The 23,356-nt window shown below is 45.4% G+C and overlaps 1 protein-coding gene across 1 annotated transcript in view; it reads right to left on the bottom strand.

The window, feature by feature from the left end:
• The window catches only part of LOC132782152 (SPARC-related modular calcium-binding protein 1-like), a 58,124-nt gene extending 44,047 nt beyond the window's left edge, over window positions 1-14,077 (bottom strand). Inside the window, exon 1 of the mRNA XM_067461001.1 lies at window positions 13,854-14,077. Coding sequence (XP_067317102.1) covers window positions 13,854-13,925 — 72 coding nt within the window. The 5' untranslated portion in view covers window positions 13,926-14,077. The remainder of the gene's footprint in view (window positions 1-13,853) is intronic.
• Between the last annotated feature and the right edge of the window lie 9,279 nt (window positions 14,078-23,356).

Here is a 23,356-nt window from a genome sequence, read left to right on the forward strand (position 1 = left end):
AAGGAAGGAGAGAAGGAAAGAAAAAAGGGAATGAAGGAAGGAAAGAGGGAGTGAAGGAAGGGGGAAGATGTAGAGAAAGAGGGAGGGAAGGAAAGAAGGAAAGAGAGAAGGAAGGAAAGAGGCCAGAAGAGAAAGAAAAAGGGGGAAGGAAGGAGATAGAGAAGGAAGAGGAGAAGGAAAGATGGGAGGGAAGGAAGGAAGGAAGGAAGGAGGGAAAGAAGGAGAGAAAGGGGGAAGGTTGGCCACAGCAACGCGTGGAGGGTAAAGGTTGTTATTTCTATTATTATTATTATGATGATGCTATTGTTCCTCTGAGACCCTTTTAGGGGGAATGATGGGAGAGGTGTCAGGTCCCAGAGGCAATGCATTGCATTATTGTTATTGTTATGATGGTGGTGAAATAAAAGGAAATAAAAAGTGAAAGAAGGAAGCAAACAGGGAGGGAAGAAAGGCAAAGGAAGAAAGGGGGAGGGAATGAAGGAAAGAGAGAAGGATGAAACCAAGTAGTGAAAGAAGGAAAGAAAGAAAGAGGTAGAGAAGGAAGAAAGGAGAGAAAGGGGGAAGGAATAGGTAGGTACCTCTCTTTCATAATAGTCCAGATATCTACCTCAACTTTGATAAGTTTTACTATAGGCCACAGCAACGCGTGGCAGGGCACAGCTAGTTTATTTATATAGATATCTTGTAAGCCACTCTGAGTCCCCTTCAGGGTGAGAAGGGCAGCATATAAATGTAAATAAATAATAAAATAAATAAATTGTGGGGATCAACGTTGAGAAAGTTTCCATCACAGATGGGTGAGAAAAGCCTTTGGGTGGAAATTGTGGAGTCAACTGATGGAAGGCTTCAATCACAGATGAGTGAGAAGAACCTTTGGGTGGAAATTGTGGGGTTAGCCTATGGAAGTCTTGCATCACAGATGGGTGAGAGGAGCCTTTGGGTGGAAATTGTAGGGATGACTTAGAGAAGTCTTCCATCACAGATTGATGAGAAGAGCCTTTGGGTGAGAATTGTAGGGTTCATCTACTGAAGGCTTCCAACACAGATGGTTTAGAAGGAAATTTATGTTGGAACTACGGAGTCAGCCTGGAGTAGGCTTTCATTTAAGGTGGAATCGGGTGTCAAACAGGGATGTGTTATTGCCCCAACTCTATTCTCCATCTTCATCGCTATGATACTTCACCTTGTTAATGGGAAGCTTCCCACCGGAGTGGAAGTCATCTATCGGACAGATGGCAAGCTGTTTAACCTCAGCAGACTGAAAGCCAAAACCAAGGTTACAACAACATCTGTTACAGAACTCCAGTATGCTGATGACAATATTGTCTGTGCGCATTCAGAAGAAGATCTACAAGCCACTCTACACACCTTCGCAGAAGCATACGAGCAGCTTGGCCTGTCACTGAACATTGAGAAAACCAAAGTGCTCTTCCAGCAGTCACCAGCCATCCCCTCTCCAATGCCAGAGATACAGCTTAATGGTGTAACATTAGAAAATGTTGACCATTTCCGCTCCCTTGGCAGCCACCTCTCCAACAAAGTCAACATCGACACCGAAATACAACACCGCCTGAGCTCTGCGAGTGCAACATTTTCCCGAAAGAAGCAGAGAGTGTTTGAGGACCGGGACATCCGTAGGGATACCAAGGTGCTTGTCTATAAAGCTATTGTCCTCCCAACCCTGCTATATGCCTGTGAAACGTGGACTGTCTACAGACGTCACATGCAACTCCTGGAACGATTTCATCAGCACTGCCTCCGGAAAATCCTGCAAATCTCTTGGGAAGACAAGCGGACAAATGTCAGCGTGCTGGAAGAAGCAAAGACCACCAGCATTGAAGCGATGGTCCTCCGCCATCAACTCTGCTGGGCCGGCCACGTTGTCCGGATGCCTGACCACCGTCTCCCAAAGCAGTTGCTCTACTCTGAACTTAAGAACAGAAAACGGAATGTTGGTGGACAGGAAAAGAGATTGAAAGATGGCCTCAAAGCCAACCTTAAAATCTCTGGCATAGACACTGAGAACTGGGAAGCCCTGACCCTTGAGCGCTCCAGCTGGAGGTCAGCTGTGACCAGCAGTGCTGCAGAATTTGAGGAGGCACGAGTGGAGGGTGAAAGAGAGAGGCCAGGAGGAAGGCGCATCAAGCCAACCCCGACCGGGACCGCCTTCCACCTGGAAACCAATGCCTTCACTGTGGGAGAAGATGTGGGTCAAGAATAGGGCTCCACAGCCACCTACTGATCCACAAGGAAACCCATCATGGAAGACCATCTTACTCGTCCAATGAGGGATCGCCTAAGTAAGTAAGTAAGGCTTTCATTACAGTCGGGTTAGAAGAACCATTGGTTTGAAAATTATGGGGCCAACTTGGAGAAGGCTTCCATCACAGGTTGGCTAGCATAAACTTTGGTTGTAACTGTCAGGCCAACTTGGAGAATGTTTCCATCACAGATGGGTTGGAAGAGCCTTTGGGTGGAAATGGTGGGACTCAACCTGGATAAAGTTTCCATCACAGATGGGTGAGAAGAGCCTTTGGGTGGAAACTGTGGGTCTCAACTTGGAGAAAGTTTCCATCACAGGTCGGTGAGAAAAGCCTTTGGGTGAAAATGGTTGAGTCAACTGATAGAAGGCTTCCATCACAGATGAGTGAGACGAACCTTTGGGTGGAAATTGTAAGGTTAGCCTATGGAAGGCTTCTGTCACATATGGGTGAGGAGAGCCTTTGGGTGGAAATTGTGGTACTCAACCCGGATAAAGTTTCCATCACAGGTGGGTGAGAAGAGCATTTGAGTGGAAATTGTGGAACCAACCTAGAGAATGCTTCTACCCCAAATGGGTGAGAAGAGTCTTTGGGTACAAATTGTAGGGTTAATCTACTGAAGACTTCCAACACAGATGGTTTAGGAGGAAATTTGGAACTGTGGAGTCAGCCTGGAGTAGGCTTCCATTACAGTTGGGTTAGAAGAACCTTTGGTTTGAAAATGATGGGGCCAACTTGGAGAAGGCTTCTATCACAGGTTGACTAGCATAAACTTTGGTGGTAACTGTCAGGCCAACCTGGAGAATGTTTCCATCACAGATGGGTTGAAAGAGCCTTTGGGTAGAAATTATGAGACTGTTCTGGAGAATATTTCCATCACAAGTGGTTGAGAAGAGCTTTTGGGTTGGAAACGGTAGGGTTAACTTGAGAAGGCTTCCATCCTAGATGTGGCTTCGAGTTGGGATGGTGGGACCAAGTTGTGGAAGGCTTTCATCACAGATGGCATACGAAGCAAACAAACAAACCTCCTCCTGATGGAGAGACATGTTAAGATGTAATCGGAGCTGTGTCCATTTCCTTGGATGGGCTTTAGTGGCCTCTTAGGTGGGCTTGGAGCAGAAACAGAGACCCAACTCTCGCTCATTCTGCACTTAACAACCTTAAAATAAAAATAAAAGCTATTCCCCCGAAGGCACCATTTGGCAGCCAGAGCGATATTAGAGGAGAGACCTTTTTTTCTCTGCAGGAATCTGGCGCCTCACCTAAAAGCTAGGCGATAAAATAATAAAATAACCAAAAGGAGCAAAGAGGCATCAAAGTGGAAAGAGGGAGGCAGCCGGAGGGCATGCACACCTGCACTGAACCGGAGGAGGAGGAGGGGGGGGGGGATAACGAAAGGAGAGAGAAAGGCATTGGGGGGAAGCCATGAACCCCATCCAAAGCTTTCTGCTACTTGGCGTTGCTGCAAGTTATTGCAACGTATTCAGGTACACAGTTTAAAATTATGTCCATGGGGACAAACCATGACAGCTATGCAGTCAAGTCTTCACATTCTATGGGGTTAATGTCTCAAGACCCCCATGAAAGTCAAAAACCATTAATGGCGAGGAATGATGGGAGCTGCAGTCCAACAATGCTGAGAGCATGGTACACTTCTTTAGAAATAAATCTATCTATCTATCTACAGTACCTGTTTATCTACCTACCTACGGTATCTACCTACCTACCTATGGTATCTGTCAGTCTATTTATCTACCTATCTGTATACCTACAGTACTATATCTATGTACTTATGGTACTATCTATCTGTGGTATCTATCTATCTACAGTACCTGCTTATCTACCTACCTACCTACCTACCTACCTACAGTATCTATCTATCTATCTATCTATCTATCTATCTATCTATCTATCTATATCTACCTATGGTATCTGTCTACCTATCTACCTACCTACCTACCTACAGTATCTATCTATCTATCTATCTATCTATCTATCTATCTATCTATCTATATATATCTACCTATGGTATCTGTCTACCTATCTACCTACCTACCTACCTACAGTATCTATCTATCTATCTATCTATCTATCTATCTATCTATCTATCTATCTATATCTACCTATGGTATCTGTCTACCTATCTACCTACCTACCTACCTACAGTATCTATCTATCTATCTATCTATCTATCTATCTATCTATCTATCTATCTATATCTACCTATGGTATCTGTCTACCTATCTACCTACCTACCTACCTACCTACAGTATCTATCTATCTATCTATCTATCTATCTATCTATCTACCTACCTACCTACCTACCTACGGTATCTACCTACCTACGGTATCTACCTACCTACCTACCTACCTACCGTATCTATCTGTCTGTCTGTCTATCTATCTATCTACCTATCTATGTATCTACAGTACTATATCTATGTACCTATGGTACTATCTATCTATGGTACTATCTATCGTATCTATCTATCTATCTATCTATCTATCTATCTACAGTACCTGTTTATCTACCTACCTACCTATGGTATCTGTCTACCTACCTACCTACCACATCTATCTATCTATCTATCTATCTACCTATCTATCTACAGTACTATATCTATGTACCTATGGTACTAGCCATCTATGGTATCTCTCTATCTGCAGTATCTACCTATCTACCTGCTGTATGTATGTATGTATCTATCTACATGCTTATGATACTATCTATCTGTGATCTCAATCTATGGTATCTATCTACCTACTCTATTTATCTATCTATCTCTCTATCTATCTATGTACTTACGATATTATCTATCTATGGTCTCTATTTATCAATTCTATCTATCTATTGATCTATCTATCTATCTACTTAAGATAGTATCTATCTATGGTCTCTAACTATCTACTCTATCTACCTACCTACCTGTCTATTTGTTTATTTATTTATTTATTTATTTATTTATTTACTGGGTGCAGTGCCTCAAGACCTTGGCCTGCACTTAAAAACAATCGGCACTGACAAAATCAACACCTGTCAGCTGCAAAAGGCCACCCTACTGTGATCTGCACACATTATTCGCCAATACATCACACAGTCCTAGACACTTGGGAAGTGTCCAACGTGTGATCCAATTCAACAGCCATATCTTGTCTGCTGTGGACTCATCTTGTTGTGTTTCAAATAATAATAATAATAGGATTGGGGTGATTCCCAGTAATCCACTGCCTGGAGGGCACAGATCTCCTGTTCTGTCTCTCCGTGGCTCCGGCCATCTGTCACGTCTGGGAGAAGCATTCCCAGGTATTGATCTGGAGGAGTCCTCTTCTTCTTGGCGGAGTTTCTTGCTGACTAATACCAATCTCTTTAAAAAGCCCCCAGAGATGGGATGACATCAGGCGGAGAGCTCATCCTCCCCAGAACAAGTTAAAATTAGCCCCCCGCAGGCGACACGTTGGGAACTAAATATGGATATCGCTTGCTCCCAGTTTGGCAGCAACGCCGGCTGCATTTCGGAGCATGCAGAAAGCGTGACTGGTGGCCGCATTTCACGGCCGTGGGATCCCCAAAACGTGCTTTGCCCAGCTGCCACATCCCTCTGGTTTGCACCTGTAGCTTTGAAGAAGGTTGCACGACCATCACTCTTATATCTTCCAACATTTCACAGATTACACTTGGGATACATCAGGCGTTTTGGATTTCGGCGCCCAGAATCCAGGGCAACCAATGTGCTATTTTGGTGATTGCTTTTGGTTACGTACAAAGGGTTTCTTAAATTCCAGCAACAGTATTCTTTGGGAACCACTTCATTCCTTAATCTAGCTTTTCAAAGAAGAAACCAGAACCCTTTTCACCTGTGACACCTGATCCCACCTGCTTTATCCACTGTTTGCTCTTTATGTGCCTTCGGGTCAACTGCAGTTTGCAGTGACCCAGGCCAAGGGTATTCCTGGCACACTTTCAACAGACGGGATTCGGCACTGATTTCTTCAGACGCTGAGAGAGTGTGACTTGCTTAAGATCACTCAATGGATTCCCAAGGATGAGAGAGAGGTGAACTACAAATCCCAGCAACCACAACTCCCAAATGTCAAGGTTTGTTTCCACCAAACTCCAGCAGTGTTCACATTTGGGAATATTGAGTATTCGTGCCAAGTTTGGTCCAGATCCATCATTGTTTGAGTCCACAGTGCTCTCTGGAGGTAGGTGAACTACAACTCCAAAATTCAAGGTCAATGCCCACCAAACCCTTCCAGTATTTTTTGTTAGTTGTAGGAGTTCTGTGTGGGAAGTTTGGCCCAAGTCTATCATTAGTGGAGTTCCGAATGCTCTTTAATTGTAGGTGATTTATAAATCCCAGCAACTACAACTCCCAAATGTCAAATTTATTTTCTCCAAACTCCACCAGTGTTCACATTTGGGCATGTTTACTATTCATGCCAAGTCTGGTCCAGATCCATCATTGTTTGAGTCCACAGTGCTCTATGGAGGTAGGTGAACTACAACTCCCAAACTCAAGGTCAATGCCCACTTATCACTTCCAGTATTTTCTGTTGGTCATGGGAGTTCTGTGTGCCAAGTTTGGCCCAATTCCATCATTGGTAGAGTGGAGAATGCTCTTTGATTGTAGGTGAACTATAAATCCCAGCAACTACAACTCCCAAATGACAAAATCAATCCCCCCAAAACCCACCAGTATTCTAATTTGGGGGTATCGAGTATTTGTGCCAAATGTGGTCCAGTGAATGCAAATATATCCTGCATATCTGGTATTTGCATTATGATTCATAACAGTAGCAAAATTCCAGTTATGAAGTAGCAGCAAAAATTAATGTTCTGGTTGGGTGTCACCACAACTATATTAAGGGGTCGCAGTATTAGGAAGGGTGAGAAGCAGGGGAATTCCAAACAGGAAACTATCAGGATCAGTTAACACCTCCCAACAAAGGATTCCCCCAGGCAGGAGGCAGCCAGGCTTTGAAACTGCAAGACCACAACACTAAAAAAGCAAGGAAATACCAGACAGGAAACAATCAGGACCAGATAACAACTCCCAACAAAGGATTCCCCCAGGCAGAAGGCAGCCAAGCTTTGAAACTGCAAGACCACAACACCCAAAAAGCAAGGGAATTCCAGATAAGAAACAATCAGGACCAGATAACACCTACCCACAAAGGATTCCCCCAGGCAGGAGGCAGCCAGGCTTTGAAACTGCAAGACCACAATACTCAAAAAGCAGGGGAATTCCAAACAGGAAACAATCAGAACCAGATAACATCTCCCAACAAAGGATTCCCCCAGCCAGGAGGCAGCCAGGCTTTGAAACTGTAAGACCACAACACTCAAAAAGCAGGGGAATTCCAGACAGGAAACAATCAGGGTCAGTTAACACCTCCCAACAAAGGATTCCCCCAGGTAGGAGGTAGCCAGGCTTTGAAACTGCAAAACCACAACACTCAAAAAAGAAGGGGAATTCCCGATAAGAAACAATCAGGGTCATTTAACACCTCGCAACAAAGGATTCCCCCAGGCAGGAGGCAGCCAGGCTTTGAAACTGCAAGACCACAACACTCAAAAAGCAGGGGAATTCCAGACAGGAAACAATCAGGGCCAGCTAACACCTCCCAACAAAGGATTCCCCCAGTCAGGAGGAAGCCAGGCTTTGAAACTGCAAGACCACAACACTCAAAAAGCAGAGGAATTCCAGACAGGAAACAATCAGGACCAGCTAACACCTCTCAACGAAGGATTCCCCCAGGCAGGAGGGAGCCAGGCTTTGAAACCGCAAGACCACAACACTCAAAAAGCAGGGGAATTCCAGACAGGAAACAATCTGGATTCGCATTCAGCCATGAACATCCATTGGGTGACCTTAGGCAAGTCACACTCTCTCAGCCTCAGAGGAAGGCAATGGGAGCCCTCTACTGAACAAACCTTGCCAAGAAAGCCCTGTTATAGGGTTGCCATAACCTCGAAATGACTCGAAGGCACACAGCAAGGCGCACCACACCTGTTGTCGATACATGTCTGAATATATATGATGAGAAGATACTTGCCCCAACTGGAAGCCTTTGGCACGAAATTTAAAATAACCTTGCCATAAGTTATTTCAACGTGCAGCAGTGCAAATTTATTATTTATCGGTGAAAAGGACTCTAATTTTTCAATTTTGGGGATCGATCCATGCACTAAACCAGGCTTGGGCAAACTTTGGCCCTCCGGGTGTTTTGGACTTCAACTCCCATCATTCCTAACAGCCGGTAGGCTGTTAGGAATGATGGGAGTTGAAGTCCAAAACACCCGGAGGGCCAAAGTTTGCCCATGCCTGCACTAAACCCAAATCCAGACTCTAAAAACTTTGCTAAATGGGGCTTCTGGATCCTTTGATGGGAGGTGTTAGCTGGCCCCGATTGTTTCATGACATTCCAACAAAATATCCCCCCAGGCGGGAAGCAGGCAGTCTTTGAAGCTGCACGGCTATTCAGTGCTAATCAACGTGGCCAATTGCAACATAAACACTGACCCAAAGCCTTAGATAAAAACAATGAGCGCAAGAAACTTCGTGATGTTATATCCAGATTTCAAGAGACCTGCTAGCCATAAAAGAGGGCCAAACTTACTTGGACTTTGGCGGGAAAGGATTCTGTGTTGACATAATCACAAACTGCTGTCTCTGTCTTTATAAGTTGATTATAACTCTGGAAGCAAGGGGCTCATTTGTTGGGTAAGTGCGGAGTGAGCCAACGCGCTTGCCAAACCATAGCCCTTCTGCAAAGAAGTCTTTAGAACCATTTTCATGCTTTCCTCCTTTCTGTTGAAATTGGATCCTCCAGGCAGCAATCAGCCAGGCTTTGAACCTGCAAGGCCATTAAGTGTTAATCAAGTTGGCCAGTGGCAACATCCACGGACAAGAGTTCCTTATCGCAACCTGGACATTCCACAGATATGTATATAAACCCCATTTTCCTAGTTTCCAACAGTCCTCGCAACCTCTGAGAATGCCTGCCATAGTTGCAGGCGAAACTTCAGGAGAGAATGCTTCTGGAATATGGCCATACAACCCCAGAACACTCACAACAACCCAGTGATTCCGGCCATTAAAGCCTTCAACAACACATTACACATTGTGTTGTCAAATAATTTCACAGTCAGAATCACTGGTTTGATGTGAGTTTTTTGAGCTGTATAGGCATGTTCCAGAAGCATTCTCTCCTGATGTTTTGCCTGCATCTATGACAGGCATCCTCAGACCTCGCAACCTCTGAGGATACTTGCCACAGGCGCAGGTGAAACCCAATTTACACATTGGCTGGGGGCTCTGTTGACACACTACTTGCGATGAATGAGGACGACACCATAACTATAAGTCCAATACACCCCCTAAAGCCTAGGAGGGAAAATCAGATATCTCCAATGCATAAATTGCCACCCAGCCCAAAAGCCTCTGCTCAGATCGAACTTCTGCATATTGGTAATAATCCAGATCTATCGACACCAGCGTGACAATTACATCTGCTATCTTGGAATATAATGGGATGGACACATAAGTTCCATCATGCAGATTTTGCAATTTATCTGCAACAATTCCAAATTATTTGTTTGCAGGAGACATGGGCCACTGAAACTAATCTTCCTCTGCAATAAACACATCTGCCAGTCTTGTCACTCGCCCCAAAATAATGCCAACTTGAGTCTTGTCTCTCACCCCAAAATAATGCCAACTTGAGTCTTGTCTCTCACCCCCAAAATAATGTCAACTTGAGTCTTGTCTCTCACCCCAAAATAATGCCAACTTGAGTCTTGTCTCTCACCCCAAAATAATGCCAACTTGAGTCTTGTCTCTCACCCCAAAATAATGCCAACTTGAGTCTTGTCTCTCACCCCAAAATAATGCCAACTTGAGTCTTGTCTCTCACCCCAAAATAATGCCAACTTGAGTCTTGTCTCTCACCCCCAAAATAATGCCAACTTGAGTCTTGTCTCTCACCCCAAAATAATGCCAACTTGAGTCTTGTCTCTCACCCCAAAATAATGCCAACCTGAGTCTTGTCTCTCACCCCCAAAATAATGCCAACTTGAGTCTTGTCTCTCACCCCCAAAATAATGCCAACTTGAGTCTTGACACTCACCCCAAAATAATGTCAACTTGAGTCTTGTCGCTCACCCCAAAATAATGCCGAATTGAGTCTTCCTTCCCTTCATGGTTTCAGAGCATATTTGGTTCCAGCAGTGAAAACAAGCTCAAAAGGCCGTGGTAGCGGGGGCCTTACCATATTTATTTCAGTAGATCTGCACGTGGACATTCAACTTTTGGATAGCTCCATCCCACAATATATACAAGCCCTCCTCATTAAGAGCATGTATTTTGGTTATGTAATCAAACTTCCGTACAGTGGCCCTTATTTCTCATGCCAGGAAGGTAATGCTCAAGATCCTGCAAGGAAGACTCCAGCAATACATGGAGCGAGAGTTGCCAGATGTTCAAGCTGGGTTTAGAAAAGGCAGAGGAACAAGAGACCAGATTGCCAATATCCGCTGGATAATGGAGAAAGGCAGGGAGTTTCAGAAAAACATCTACTTCTGCTTCATTGACTATTCTAAAGCCTTTGACTGTGTGGATCATAATAAATTGTGGCAAGTTCTTGGTGGGATGGGCATCCCAAGCCACCTTGTCTCTCTCCTGAGGAATCTGTACAAGGACCAAGGAGCAACAGTCAGAACTGACCACGGAGGAACAGACTGGTTCAAGATTGGGAAAGGCGTACGGCAAGGCTGCATCCTCTCACCCAACCTTTTTAACTTGTATGCAGAACACATCATGTGAGGATGTGCGGGGCTTGATTAATGCAAAGCTGGGGTGAAAATTGCTGGAAGAAACATTAACAACCTCAGATATGCAGATGACACCACTCTGATGGCCGAAAGCGAGGAGGAGCTGAGGAGCCTTCTAATCAAGGTGAAAGAAGAAAGCGCAAAAGCTGGGTTGCAGCTAAACATCAAAAAAACCAAGATTATGGCAACAAGAATGATTGACAACTGGAAAATAGAGGGAGAAAATGTGGAGGCCGTGACAGACTTTGTATTTCTAGGTGCAAAGATTACTGCAGATGCAGACTGCGGCCAGGAAATCAGGAGACGCTTACTTCTTGGGAGGAGAGCAATGTCTAATCTCGATAAAATAGTAAAGAGTAGAGACATCAGACTGGTAACGAAGATCCGCATAGTCAAAGCCATGGTCTTCCCTGTAGTCACCTGTAGATGTGAGAGCTGGACCATAAGGAAGGCCGAGAGTAGGAAGAGAGATGCTTTTGAGCTATGGTGTTGGAGGAAAGTTCTGAGAGTGCCTTGGACTGCAAGAAGATCCAACCAGTCCATCCTCCAGGAAATAAAGCCCGACTGCTCACTGGAGGGAAGGAAACTAGAGACAAAGCTGAAGTCCTTTGGCCACATCATGAGGAGACAGCAAAGCCTGGAGAAGACAATGATGCTGGGGAAAGTGGAAGGCAAAAGGAAGAGGGGCCGACCAAGGGCAAGATGGATGGATGGCATCCTTGAAGTGACTGGACTGATCTTGAAGGAGCTGGGGGTGGTGACGGCCGACAGGGAGCTCTGGCATGGGCTGGTCCAGGAGGTCACGAAGAGTCGGAGACGACTGAACGAATGAACAACAGTACTATTGATTATATGGCAGTTTCTGCCAACTTGATACCTGATATCCAAATATTTGCAATTAATAATAGGGTCGAGAGTGATCATTTTCCTCTGTCACTCCTATTTAATTTTGAAACATCACCTCCAACACAATCCTTTCAAAATTCACAAAATATAAATAGAATCCATGTTGGAGAACGGAGAATAAGGTGGTCAGTCAACCTAGGCAACTCCATTCTGCCCATATTAGAGCACAACCCCTATAGATTTTGCCGACAATACATCCTAGACTCTAATACAGACATTTTAAATGCCTATCAATCCATAATTCAAAATCTCAGACCCAAACTGGTCTGTAGTAAACAACTAAAACCCAACAAGGTGGGAATTAACAGATGGTTTGATTCTGAATGCATTGTTGATATGCAGCAGTTGCACAAAATGTCCAGAGAGAAAAACAAACCAGGTCCTCCTCTCAGAGCCTAAAATGCAAGCGCGCGCTCACCTGTGGGAATGTCGAAATAAGTCAATCTATAACCAAAATAAATACAGAAAAGGCACCTTTGCTTTTTTGCCACGAACGGTGCGACAATCCCTCATTTTGGGAATAAAAGAAACCAGATGTGCCTTCTTTGGAGCGAGGATTTTGCGGAGAAAGCAAAACTCTCCGCTTTTGGGTTCCAAATTTTTTTGCGGGATCGCAAGTTGCCAAAGTAAACGAACCTTCGTGCCAAGTATTTATCCCCCTCCGTTAAAAAATATTCGTTTTCGAAGCCTAAATAGGAAAACACCTACACGCTTGGCATTTCAGGTGTGTGGATTCGGACAAGATTGAAAGACTGAAAGATCCCATTGAGTATCAATATTCTCCGATAGCATAACTTAATATTTTTTGGGAAATGCACATAAATCAACATAAATGCACCCCTTTTGTCCCAGGTGTAGGTCGTGCGTGTGTTTTTGGAGCAGAGCAAGACAAGGTGCAATTGTATGGAGTGTGGCTCTCCAATAAACGCATCTGCCAGTCTTGTCACTCACCCCAAAATAATGCCAACTTGAGTCTTGTCACTCACCCCAAAATAATGCCAACTTGAGTTGTCTCTCACCCCAAAATAATGTCAACTTGAGTCTTGTCGCTCACCCCAAAATAATGCCGAATTGAGTCTTGTCACTCATCCCAAAATAATGCCAATTTGAGTCTTGTCACTCACCCGAAAATAATGCCGAATTGAGTCTTGTCTCTCACCCCAAAATAATGCCAACTTGAGGTTGGTCACACCCCAAAATAATGCTGAATTGAGTGTTGTCACTCACCCCAAAATAATGCCAACTTGAGTTGTCTCTCACCCCAAAATAATGCCAACTTGAGTCTTGTCACTCACCCCAAAATAATGCCAACTTGAGTCTTGTCACTCACCACAAAATAATGCCAAGTTGAGTCTTGCCACTCACCCCAAAATAATGCCAACTTGAGTCTTGTCACTCACCCCAAATTAATGCCAAGTTGAGTCTTGTCTCTCACCCCAAAATAATGCCAAGTTGAGTCTTGTCTCTCACCCCAAAATAATGCCAACTTGAGTCTTGTCACTCACCCCAAAATAATGCCGAATTGAGTCTTGTCACTCACCCCAAAATAATGCCAACTTGAGTCTTGTCACTCACCACAAAATAATGCCAACTTGAGTCTTGTCACTCACCACAAAATAATGCCAAGTTGAGTCTTGCCACTCACCTCAAAATAATGCCAACTTGAGTCTTGTCTCTCACCCCAAAATAATGCTGAATTGAGTCTTGTCACTCACCCCAAAATTAATGCCAACTTGAGTCTTACCACTCACCCCAAAGTAATGCCGAATTGAGTCTTACCACTCACCCCAAAGTAATGCCAACTTGAGTCTCAACCCCAAAAAGTATCTTTGGGCTTTTGCTCATTTCCTTACCGGAGAGGTGTCCCACCGAAGAGGGGCGGCCAGTTTGGGGACCACTAAGAGCAACCACAGGAGGCTGGCCATGGTGCAGAGGGGCAGCCGGGTGGCAGGACAGATGCCGTGGAGGTCCCTGGCAAAGGGGGCCAGCCCTCACCGCTGGGCTGCTGCATATATAGGTTCGTGCAGCCCCAGCCAGGCCAGCCCGCCCGCCCCTCCTGCCTTCTCCCACATGTCATTGCACTTTCCCCTAAGGTGGTCCAAACCACGTGGACCAACAACAGCTGGGGAGGAGAAGGCATCCACGCCTCCCCTGCCACTCCTCCCCTCCGCCCCCAAAAGGCAAGGCAAGGCTGTCTTCCTCCTGCCTTGGTCTTTGGTCTCAGTGCCCCAAAGGCCATCCAGTCTGACCCCCTTCTGCCAGGGAGGACGACACAATCCGATCCCTCCCGACAGATGGCCATACAATCTCTGTTGGATAATAGATGTTTGAAGAGATCCTAAAAGCCATCCAGTCTGACCCCCTTTTGCCAGGGAGGAGGACACAATCCGATCCCTCCCAACAGATACCCACAAAACCTCTGTTGGATCATAGAATGCTAGAGTTGGAAGGGACCCCAAAGGCCATCCAGTCCAATCCCCTTCTGCCAGGCAAGAAGACACTCTCCGATCCCTCCCGATAGATGGCCATACAATCTCTGTTGGATAATAGATGTTCAAAGAGATCTCAAAAGCCATCCATTTTGCAGGCAGGAAGACACCATCTGATCCCTCCTGACAGATGGCCATACAATCTCTGTTAGAAAACAGATGATTGAAGAGATCCCAAAAGCCATCCTGTCTGACCCCCTTTTGCCAGGGTGAATGACACAATTCGATCCCTCCCAACAGATGGCCATACAATCTTTGGTGGATCATTTGGTGGAGGGACCCCAAAGGCCATCCAGTTCAACCCCCTTCTGCCTAGCAGCAAGACACTATCTGATCCCTCCTGATAGATGGCCATACAATCTCTGTTGGATGATAGATGTTTGAAGAGATTCCAAAGGCCATCTAGTCTGACCACCTTTTGCCAGGGAGGATGACACAATCCAATCCCTCCCGACAGATGGCCATACAGTCTCTGTTGGATCATAGAATGCTAGAGTTGGAAGAGACCCCAAAGGCCATCCAGTCCACCCCTTTCTGCCAGGCAGGAAGACACTATCCAAGCCCTCCCAACAGATGACCATACAATCTCTATTGGATTATAGATGTTCGAAGAGATCCCAAAAGTCATCCAGTCTGACCCCCCTTTTGCCAGGGTGAATGACACAATCTGATCCCTCCCAACAGATGGCCATACAATCTCTGTTGGATGATAGAATGCTAGAGTTGGAAGGGACCCCAAAGGCCATCCAGTCCAACCCCCTTCTTTCAGGCAGAAAGACATTATTAAATCCCTCCTGACAGATGGCCATACAATCTGTTGAATCATACAATACTAAACTTGGAAGAGACCCCAAAGGCCATCCAGTCCAACCCCCTTTTGCCAGGCATGAAACCACAATCCAATCCCTCCTGACAGATGGCCATACAATATGTTGGATCATAGAATGCTAGATTTGGAAGAGACCCCAAAGGCCATCCAGCCCCACCCCCTTTTGCCAGACAAGAAACCACCATCTGATCCCTCCTGACAGATGGCCATCTGGTCTCTGTTGGATCATAGAATGTGAGGGTTGGAAGAGAACCCAAAGGGCCATCCAGTCCCAGCCCATTCTGCCAGGTAGGAAAACACCATTCAAGCCCTCCTGACAGATAGCCATACAATCTCTGTTGGTTCACAGAAACCTATAATTGGATGGAATCCCAAGGGTCATCCAGTTCAACTCCCTTCTGCCAGGAGAGAAGACACAATCTGATCCTTCAGACAGATGGCCAACCAGTCTCTGTTGGATCATAGACCCCTAGACCTGGAAAAACCGCAAAGGTCATCCAGTTAAACCCCATTCTACCAGGCAGGAAGACACAATCCGATCCCTCTTGACAGATGGCCATGCAATCTTTGTTGGATAATTGATGTTCAAAGAGATCCCAAAAGCCATTCAGTCTGACCCCCTTTTGTCAGGGAGGACGGCACAATTCAAACCCTCCCGACAAATGGCCATACAATCTCTGGTGGATCATAGAATGCTAGATTTGGAAGGGACTCCAAAGGCCATCCAGTCCAACCCCCTTCTGCCAGGCAGGAAGACACCATCCAAACCCTCCCAACAGATGGCCATATAATCTCTGTTGGATTGTACAATACTAAAGTTGGTTGGGATCCCAAGGGCCACCTTACCCTATCCCATTCTGCCAGGCAGGAAGACACAATCCGATCCCTCCTGACAGATGGCCATACAATCTGTTGAATCATACAATACTAAACTTGGAAGAGACCCCAAAGACCATCCAGTCCAACCCCCTTTTGCCAGGCATGAAACCACAATCCAATCCCTCCTGACAGATGGCCATACAATATGTTGGATCATAGAATGCTAGAGTTGGAAGAGACCCCAAAGGGTCATCCAGTCCGACCCACTTTTGCCAGGCAGAAAGACGCAATCCGATCCCTCCTGACAAATGGCCATCCGATCTCTTGTAGATCACAAGAGTTGGAAGAGAACCCAAAGGGCCAACCAGTCCCACCCCATTCTGCCAGGTAGGACAACACCATTCAAGCACTCCCGACAGATAGCCATACAATCTCTGTTAGCTCATAGAAACCTAAAGTTGGATGGAATCCTAAACCCCCTTCTGCCTGGCAGGAAGACACAAACCGATCCCTCCCAATATATATATGCAATATATTATATTATATTATAATCTCCCAAAGAGGACAAACTACAATTCCCAGGATTGCACAGAGCTAATGCCAAGTGGCGGGGAGTTTCTGGGACTTTGGCAGGATAGGGAACATCTGTTTAGAGAGTACGAGCCTCCCTTCCCTCCGGTACTTGCACCTGTTTGCGGTTCTTTATGCGAGAGGCAGGAGGAAGGCCCCGGGGAAAGTTGGTTGCAACTGGAGCAGCTTTCGTTGGAGGAGAGAGATCTCCGCCATAGACCTGTCTGGACAGGAATCCATTGGCAAAGAGGAGGAAGGCTTCCTTGGAAGGGAGCACACCTGGCGGGATCAGAAGAGCAGGTAACTTAACTCCTGGCCTCCCTTAAGGAACTCGGCAAGTCTTGCAGGACTCCCCTGGCATTGTTTAACCCTAGCTAACCACATAGATCAGGCATGGGCAAACTTTGGCCCTCCAGGTGTTTTGGACTCCAACTCCCACAATTCCTAACAGCCGGTAGGCTGTTAGGAATTGTGGGAGTTGGAGTCCAAAACACCTGGAGGGCTGAAGTTTGCCCATGCCTGACATAAACCATATAGGGGACCCCAAAGGTCATTTAGTCTGACCTGCTTAGGCCAGACAGGAGGACACAATCAAAGCCCTCCTGACAGATGGTCGTCCAGCCTCTGTTGGATCGTAGAATCCTAAGTTAAGATATCCCAAGGGCCATCCAGTCTAACCTTCTTCTACCAAGCAAGAAGACACAATAAAAGCCCTCCAGACAGATGGCCATCTAGCCTCGGCTTAAAAACCTCCAGAGGAGGCGACTCCACCACTTTCCAAGGCAATGAGTTCCTAAGTTAAAGGATCCCAGGGGCCATCCCGTCTAACTCCCGCTGCCAAGCAAGAAGACACAATCAAAGCCCTCCAGACAGATGGCCATCCAATCTCTGTTGGGTCATAGAATCCTAAGTTAAGGGATCCCAAGGGCCTTCCAGTCTAACTCCGTTCTGCCAAGCAAGAAGACACAATCAAAGCCCTCCTGACAGATGGCCATCCAGCTTCTGTTGGATCGTAGAATCCTAAGTTAAGAGATCCCAGGGGCCATCCGGTCCAATCCGGTCCAGTCCAATCTCCTTCTGCCAAGCAAGAAGACACAATCAAAGCCCTCTTGACAGATGACCATTCAGCCTCAGCTTAAAAATCTCCAGAGAGGGAGACTCTACCACACTCCAAGGTAATGAGTTCCACTGCTGAATAATTCTTACCATGAGGAAGCTCTTCCTTATAAGGCCTGACCAAAGAAGACGCAATCAAAGCCTTCCTGACAGATGGCCATCCAGACTCGGCTTAAAAACCTTCAGAGAAGGCGACTCCACCACGTTCCAAGGCGGTGAGTTCCACTGTTGAAGAACTCTTACCAGTTCTTATGAGGCGAGACCAAAGCAGAACACAATCAGAATATGACGTCCCTCATCAAGAAGACACAATCAAATCCCTCCAGACAGATGGCCATCCAGCCTCTGTTGCATCGTAGAATCCTAAGTTAAGGGATTCCAAGGGCCATCCAGTCTTTCTCCTGCCAAGCAAGAAGACACAATCAAAGCCCTTCTGACAGATGGCCATCCAGCTTCTGGTGGATCGTAGAATCCTAAGTTAAGGGATCCCAGGGGCCATCCAGTCCAATCTCTTTCTGCCAAGCAAGAAGACACAATCAAAGCCCTCCTGACAGATGGCCATCCAGCCTCTGCTGGGTCGTAGAATCCTACGTTAAGGGATCCCAATTGCCATCTAGTCCAACCCCCTTCTGCCAAGCAAGAAGACGCAATCAAAACCCTCCAGACAGATGGCCATTCAGCCTCGGCTTAAAAATCTCCAGAGAGGGAGACTCCACCACACTCCAAGGGAATGAGTTCCACTGTTGAACAACTATTGCCATGAGGAAGTTCTTCCTTATGAGGCCTGACCAAAGAAGACGTAATCGTATCCTTCCTGACAGATGGCCATCCAACCTCAACTTAAAAACCTCCAGAGAAGGCGACTCCACCACGTTCCAAGGCAGTGAGTTCCACTGTTGAAGAACTCTTACCAGTTCTTATGAGGCCAGACCAAAGTGGATCACAGTCAGACTATGACTTCCCTCAGAAAGAAGGCACAATCAAAGCCCTCCACACAGATGACCATTCAGCCTCTGTTGGGTCGTAGAGTCCTAAGTTAAGGGATTCCAAGGGCCATCCAGTCTAACTTTCTTTTGCCAAGCAAGAAGACACAATCAAAGCCCTCCAGACAGATGGCCATCCAGGCTCGGCTTAAAAACCTCCAGAGGAGGCGACTCCACCACGTTTGAAGGCAATGAGTTCCACTATTGAATAATTCTTACCATGAGGAAGCTCTTCCTTATGAGGCCTGACCAAAGAAGACGCAATCAAAGCCCTCCAGACAGATGGCCATCCAGCCTCTGTTGGATCATACAATTCTAAGTTAAAGGACCCCAGGGGCCAACCAGTCCAACCCCCTTCTTGCCAGGCAAGAAGACACAATCAAAGCCCTCCTGACAGATGGCCATTCAGCCTCAGCTTAAAAATCTCCAGAGAGGGAGACTCCACCACACTCTAAGGCAATGAGTTTCACTGTTGAACAACTCTTACCATGAGGAAGCTCTTCCTTATGAGGCCTAACCAAAGAAGACGCAATCAAAGCGCTCCTGGCAGATGGCCATCCAGCCTCTGTTGGATTGTAGAATCCTAAGTTAAGCGATCCCAGGGGCCATCCAGTCCAACTCCCTTCTTGCCAAGCAAAAAGACACAATCAAAGCCCTCTTGACAGATGATCATCCAGCCTCAGCTTAAAAACATCCAGCGGAGACTCCACCACGTTCCAACGCAGGGAGTTCCACTGTTGAAGAACTCTTACCAATTCTTATGAGGCGAGACCAAAGCAGAACAGTCTGACTATGACTTCCCTCGGCAAGAAGACACAATCAAAACCCTCCAGACAGATGGCCATCCAGCTTCGGCTTAAAAACCTCCAGAGAAGGAGACTCCACCATGTTCCAAGGCAGTGAGTTCCACTGTTGACTATGACTTCCCACGATCTCAACACGAAATTCCTACTGATGCAGCCTAGAATCGCATTGGCTTTTTAAGCTGCCGCATCACACTGTTGGCTCATGTTCAGCTCCTGGAGAAACTTTTCACATGGACTGTTTTCAAGGCAGTGATTTCCATTTGTCACATCTTTCTGGTGGTTCAATGTACACAAACTTTGTTTCATACACAGCAGGAGTGCTTTAGGAATGTATTTTCCTGCATAGTTGTGGATCAGACTAGATGTCCTTTGGAGTTTCCTCCAAAACTGCTTTTTGACCAGAACTATTAGCCAAATTCTGTTAGTTCAACTCCTTTGGAAAGAAAAACAAAGAGCTTTTGAGTGCCTAGGTTGGTAGATATACACTGCTCTCTGGTGGATGGTGGAGGGATATCTCCATTATTATTATTATTATTATTATTATTATTATTATTATTATTATTATTATTATTTGATACACAAGAAGATGAGTTCACAGCAAACAAGATCACTCTGCTGGCTATTGGATCACACGTCGGACACTTCCCAAGTGTCTAGGACTGTGTGATGTATTGGCGTATAATGCGTGCAGATCTGAGTAGAGTAGCCTTTTGCAGCTGACAGATGTGTTTAAGTGCAGGCCAAGGTCTTTCGGCACTGCACCCAGTGTGCCGATCACCACTGGGACCATCTTGACTGGCTTGTGCCAGAGTCTTTGCAGTTCGATCTTTAAATCCTCATTTTGTGTCAGCTTTTTCAGTTCAATCCTACTGTCGCCTGGGATTGCAGCATCGGCGATCCATACTTGGTGTTATTATTATTATTATATTTATTTATACTCCACTATATCTCTCCTGAAGAAGACCCAACACGGCTTGATATAAGAGCATTAGTATAGAATTTAAAATATACAAATATACAAATACAAAGAACACAATAATACCATTTTGGGAACCCAAAAAAATGGGGGTGCGACTGTTATGCGAGGAACACAAATATGCCATTGTGGGCACTCAAAAAATGGAGGTGCGACCATTAGGCAAGGAACACAAAGACGCCATTTTGGAGAAATGAGGGTGCAGCTATTACCAGAGGAACACAAAAATACCATTTTGCGGACTCAAATATGGGGCGCGACTATGATGTGAGGAACAGAAAAATTCCATTTTGGGCACTCAAATATGGGGGCGCGACTATGATGTGAGGAACAGAAAAATACCATTTGGGGCACTCAAATATGGGGGCACGACTTTGATGCAAAGAACAGAAAAATACCATTTTGGGCACTCAAATATGGGGGCACGACTTTGATGCAAAGAACAGAAAAATACCATTTTGGGCACTCAAATATGGGGGCACGACTTTGATGCAAAGAACAGAAAAATACCATTTGGGGCACTCAAATATGGGGGCACGACTTTGATGCAAAGAACAGAAAAATACCATTTTGGGCACTCAAATATGGGGGCACGACTTTGATGCAAAGAACAGAAAAATACCATTTTGGGCACTCAAATATGGGGGCACGACTTTGATGCAAAGAACAGAAAAATACCATTTGGGGCACTCAAATATGGGGGCACGACTTTGATGCAAAGAACAGAAAAATACCATTTTGGGCACTCAAATATGGGGGCACGACTTTGATGCAAAGAACAGAAAAATACCATTTGGGGCACTCAAATATGGGGGCACGACTTTGATGCAAAGAACAGAAAAATACCATTTGGGGCACTCAAATATGGGGGCACGACTTTGATGCAAAGAACAGAAAAATACCATTTTGGGCACTCAAATAAGGGGTGCGACTATGAGGTAAGGAACAGAAAAATACAATTTTGGGCACTCAAATATGGGGGTGCGACTATGAGGTGAGGAACAGAAAAATACAATTTTGGGCATTCAAATTTGGGGGCGCGACTATGATGTGAGGAGCAGAAAAATACCATTTTGGGGCACTCAAATATGGGGGCACGTCTATGATGTGAAGGACAGAAAAATACCATTTTGGGCACTCAAATATGAGGGTGCGACTACCAGAGGAACACAAAAATACCATTTTGGGCACTCAAATATGGGGGCACGTCTATGATGTAAGGAACAGAAAAATACCATTTTGGGCACTCAAATATGGGGGCACGTCTATGATGTGAAGGACAGAAAAATACCATTTTGGGCACTCAAATATGGGGGCACGACTATGATGTAAGGAACAGAAAAATACCGTTTGGGGCACTCAAATATGGTGGCACGACTATAATGGAGGAACAAAAAAATACAAATTTGGGCACTCAAATATGGCGGCGAGACTATGATGTGAGGAACAGAAAAATACCATTTGGGGCACTCAAATATGGGGGCGCGACTATGATGTGAGCAACAGAAAAATACCATTTGGGGCACTCAAATATGGGGGCAAGACTATGATGCAAAGAACAGAAAAATACCATTTTGGGCACTCAAATATGGGGGCACGACTTTGATGCAAAGAACAGAAAAATACCATTTGGGGCACTCAAATATGGGGGCACGACTTTGATGCAAAGAACAGAAAAATACCATTTTGGGCACTCAAATATGGGGGCACGACTTTGATGCAAAGAACAGAAAAATACCATTTTGGGCACTCAAATATGGGGGCACGACTTTGATGCAAAGAACAGAAAAATACCATTTGGGGCACTCAAATATGGGGGCACGACTTTGATGCAAAGAACAGAAAAATACCATTTTGGGCACTCAAATATGGGGGCACGACTTTGATGCAAAGAACAGAAAAATACCATTTGGGGCACTCAAATATGGGGGCACGACTTTGATGCAAAGAACAGAAAAATACCATTTGGGGCACTCAAATATGGGGGCACGACTTTGATGCAAAGAACAGAAAAATACCATTTTGGGCACTCAAATAAGGGGTGCGACTATGAGGTAAGGAACAGAAAAATACAATTTTGGGCACTCAAATATGGGGGTGCGACTATGAGGTGAGGAACAGAAAAATACAATTTTGGGCATTCAAATTTGGGGGCGCGACTATGATGTGAGGAGCAGAAAAATACCATTTTGGGGCACTCAAATATGGGGGCACGTCTATGATGTGAAGGACAGAAAAATACCATTTTGGGCACTCAAATATGAGGGTGCGACTACCAGAGGAACACAAAAATACCATTTTGGGCACTCAAATATGGGGGCACGTCTATGATGTAAGGAACAGAAAAATACCATTTTGGGCACTCAAATATGGGGGCACGTCTATGATGTGAAGGACAGAAAAATACCATTTTGGGCACTCAAATATGGGGGCACGACTATGATGTAAGGAACAGAAAAATACCGTTTGGGGCACTCAAATATGGTGGCACGACTATAATGGAGGAACAAAAAAATACAAATTTGGGCACTCAAATATGGCGGCGAGACTATGATGTGAGGAACAGAAAAATACCATTTGGGGCACTCAAATATGGGGGCGCGACTATGATGTGAGCAACAGAAAAATACCATTTGGGGCACTCAAATATGGGGGCAAGACTATGATGCAAAGAACAGAAAAATACCATTTTGGGCACTCAAATATGGGGGCGAGACTATGATGTGAGGAACAAAAAAATTCCATTTTGGGCACTCAAATATGGTGGC

This window comes from Anolis sagrei, chromosome X, assembly GCF_037176765.1.
Source record: "Anolis sagrei isolate rAnoSag1 chromosome X, rAnoSag1.mat, whole genome shotgun sequence".
In the NCBI taxonomy this organism is placed as follows: domain Eukaryota; kingdom Metazoa; phylum Chordata; class Lepidosauria; order Squamata; family Dactyloidae; genus Anolis; species Anolis sagrei.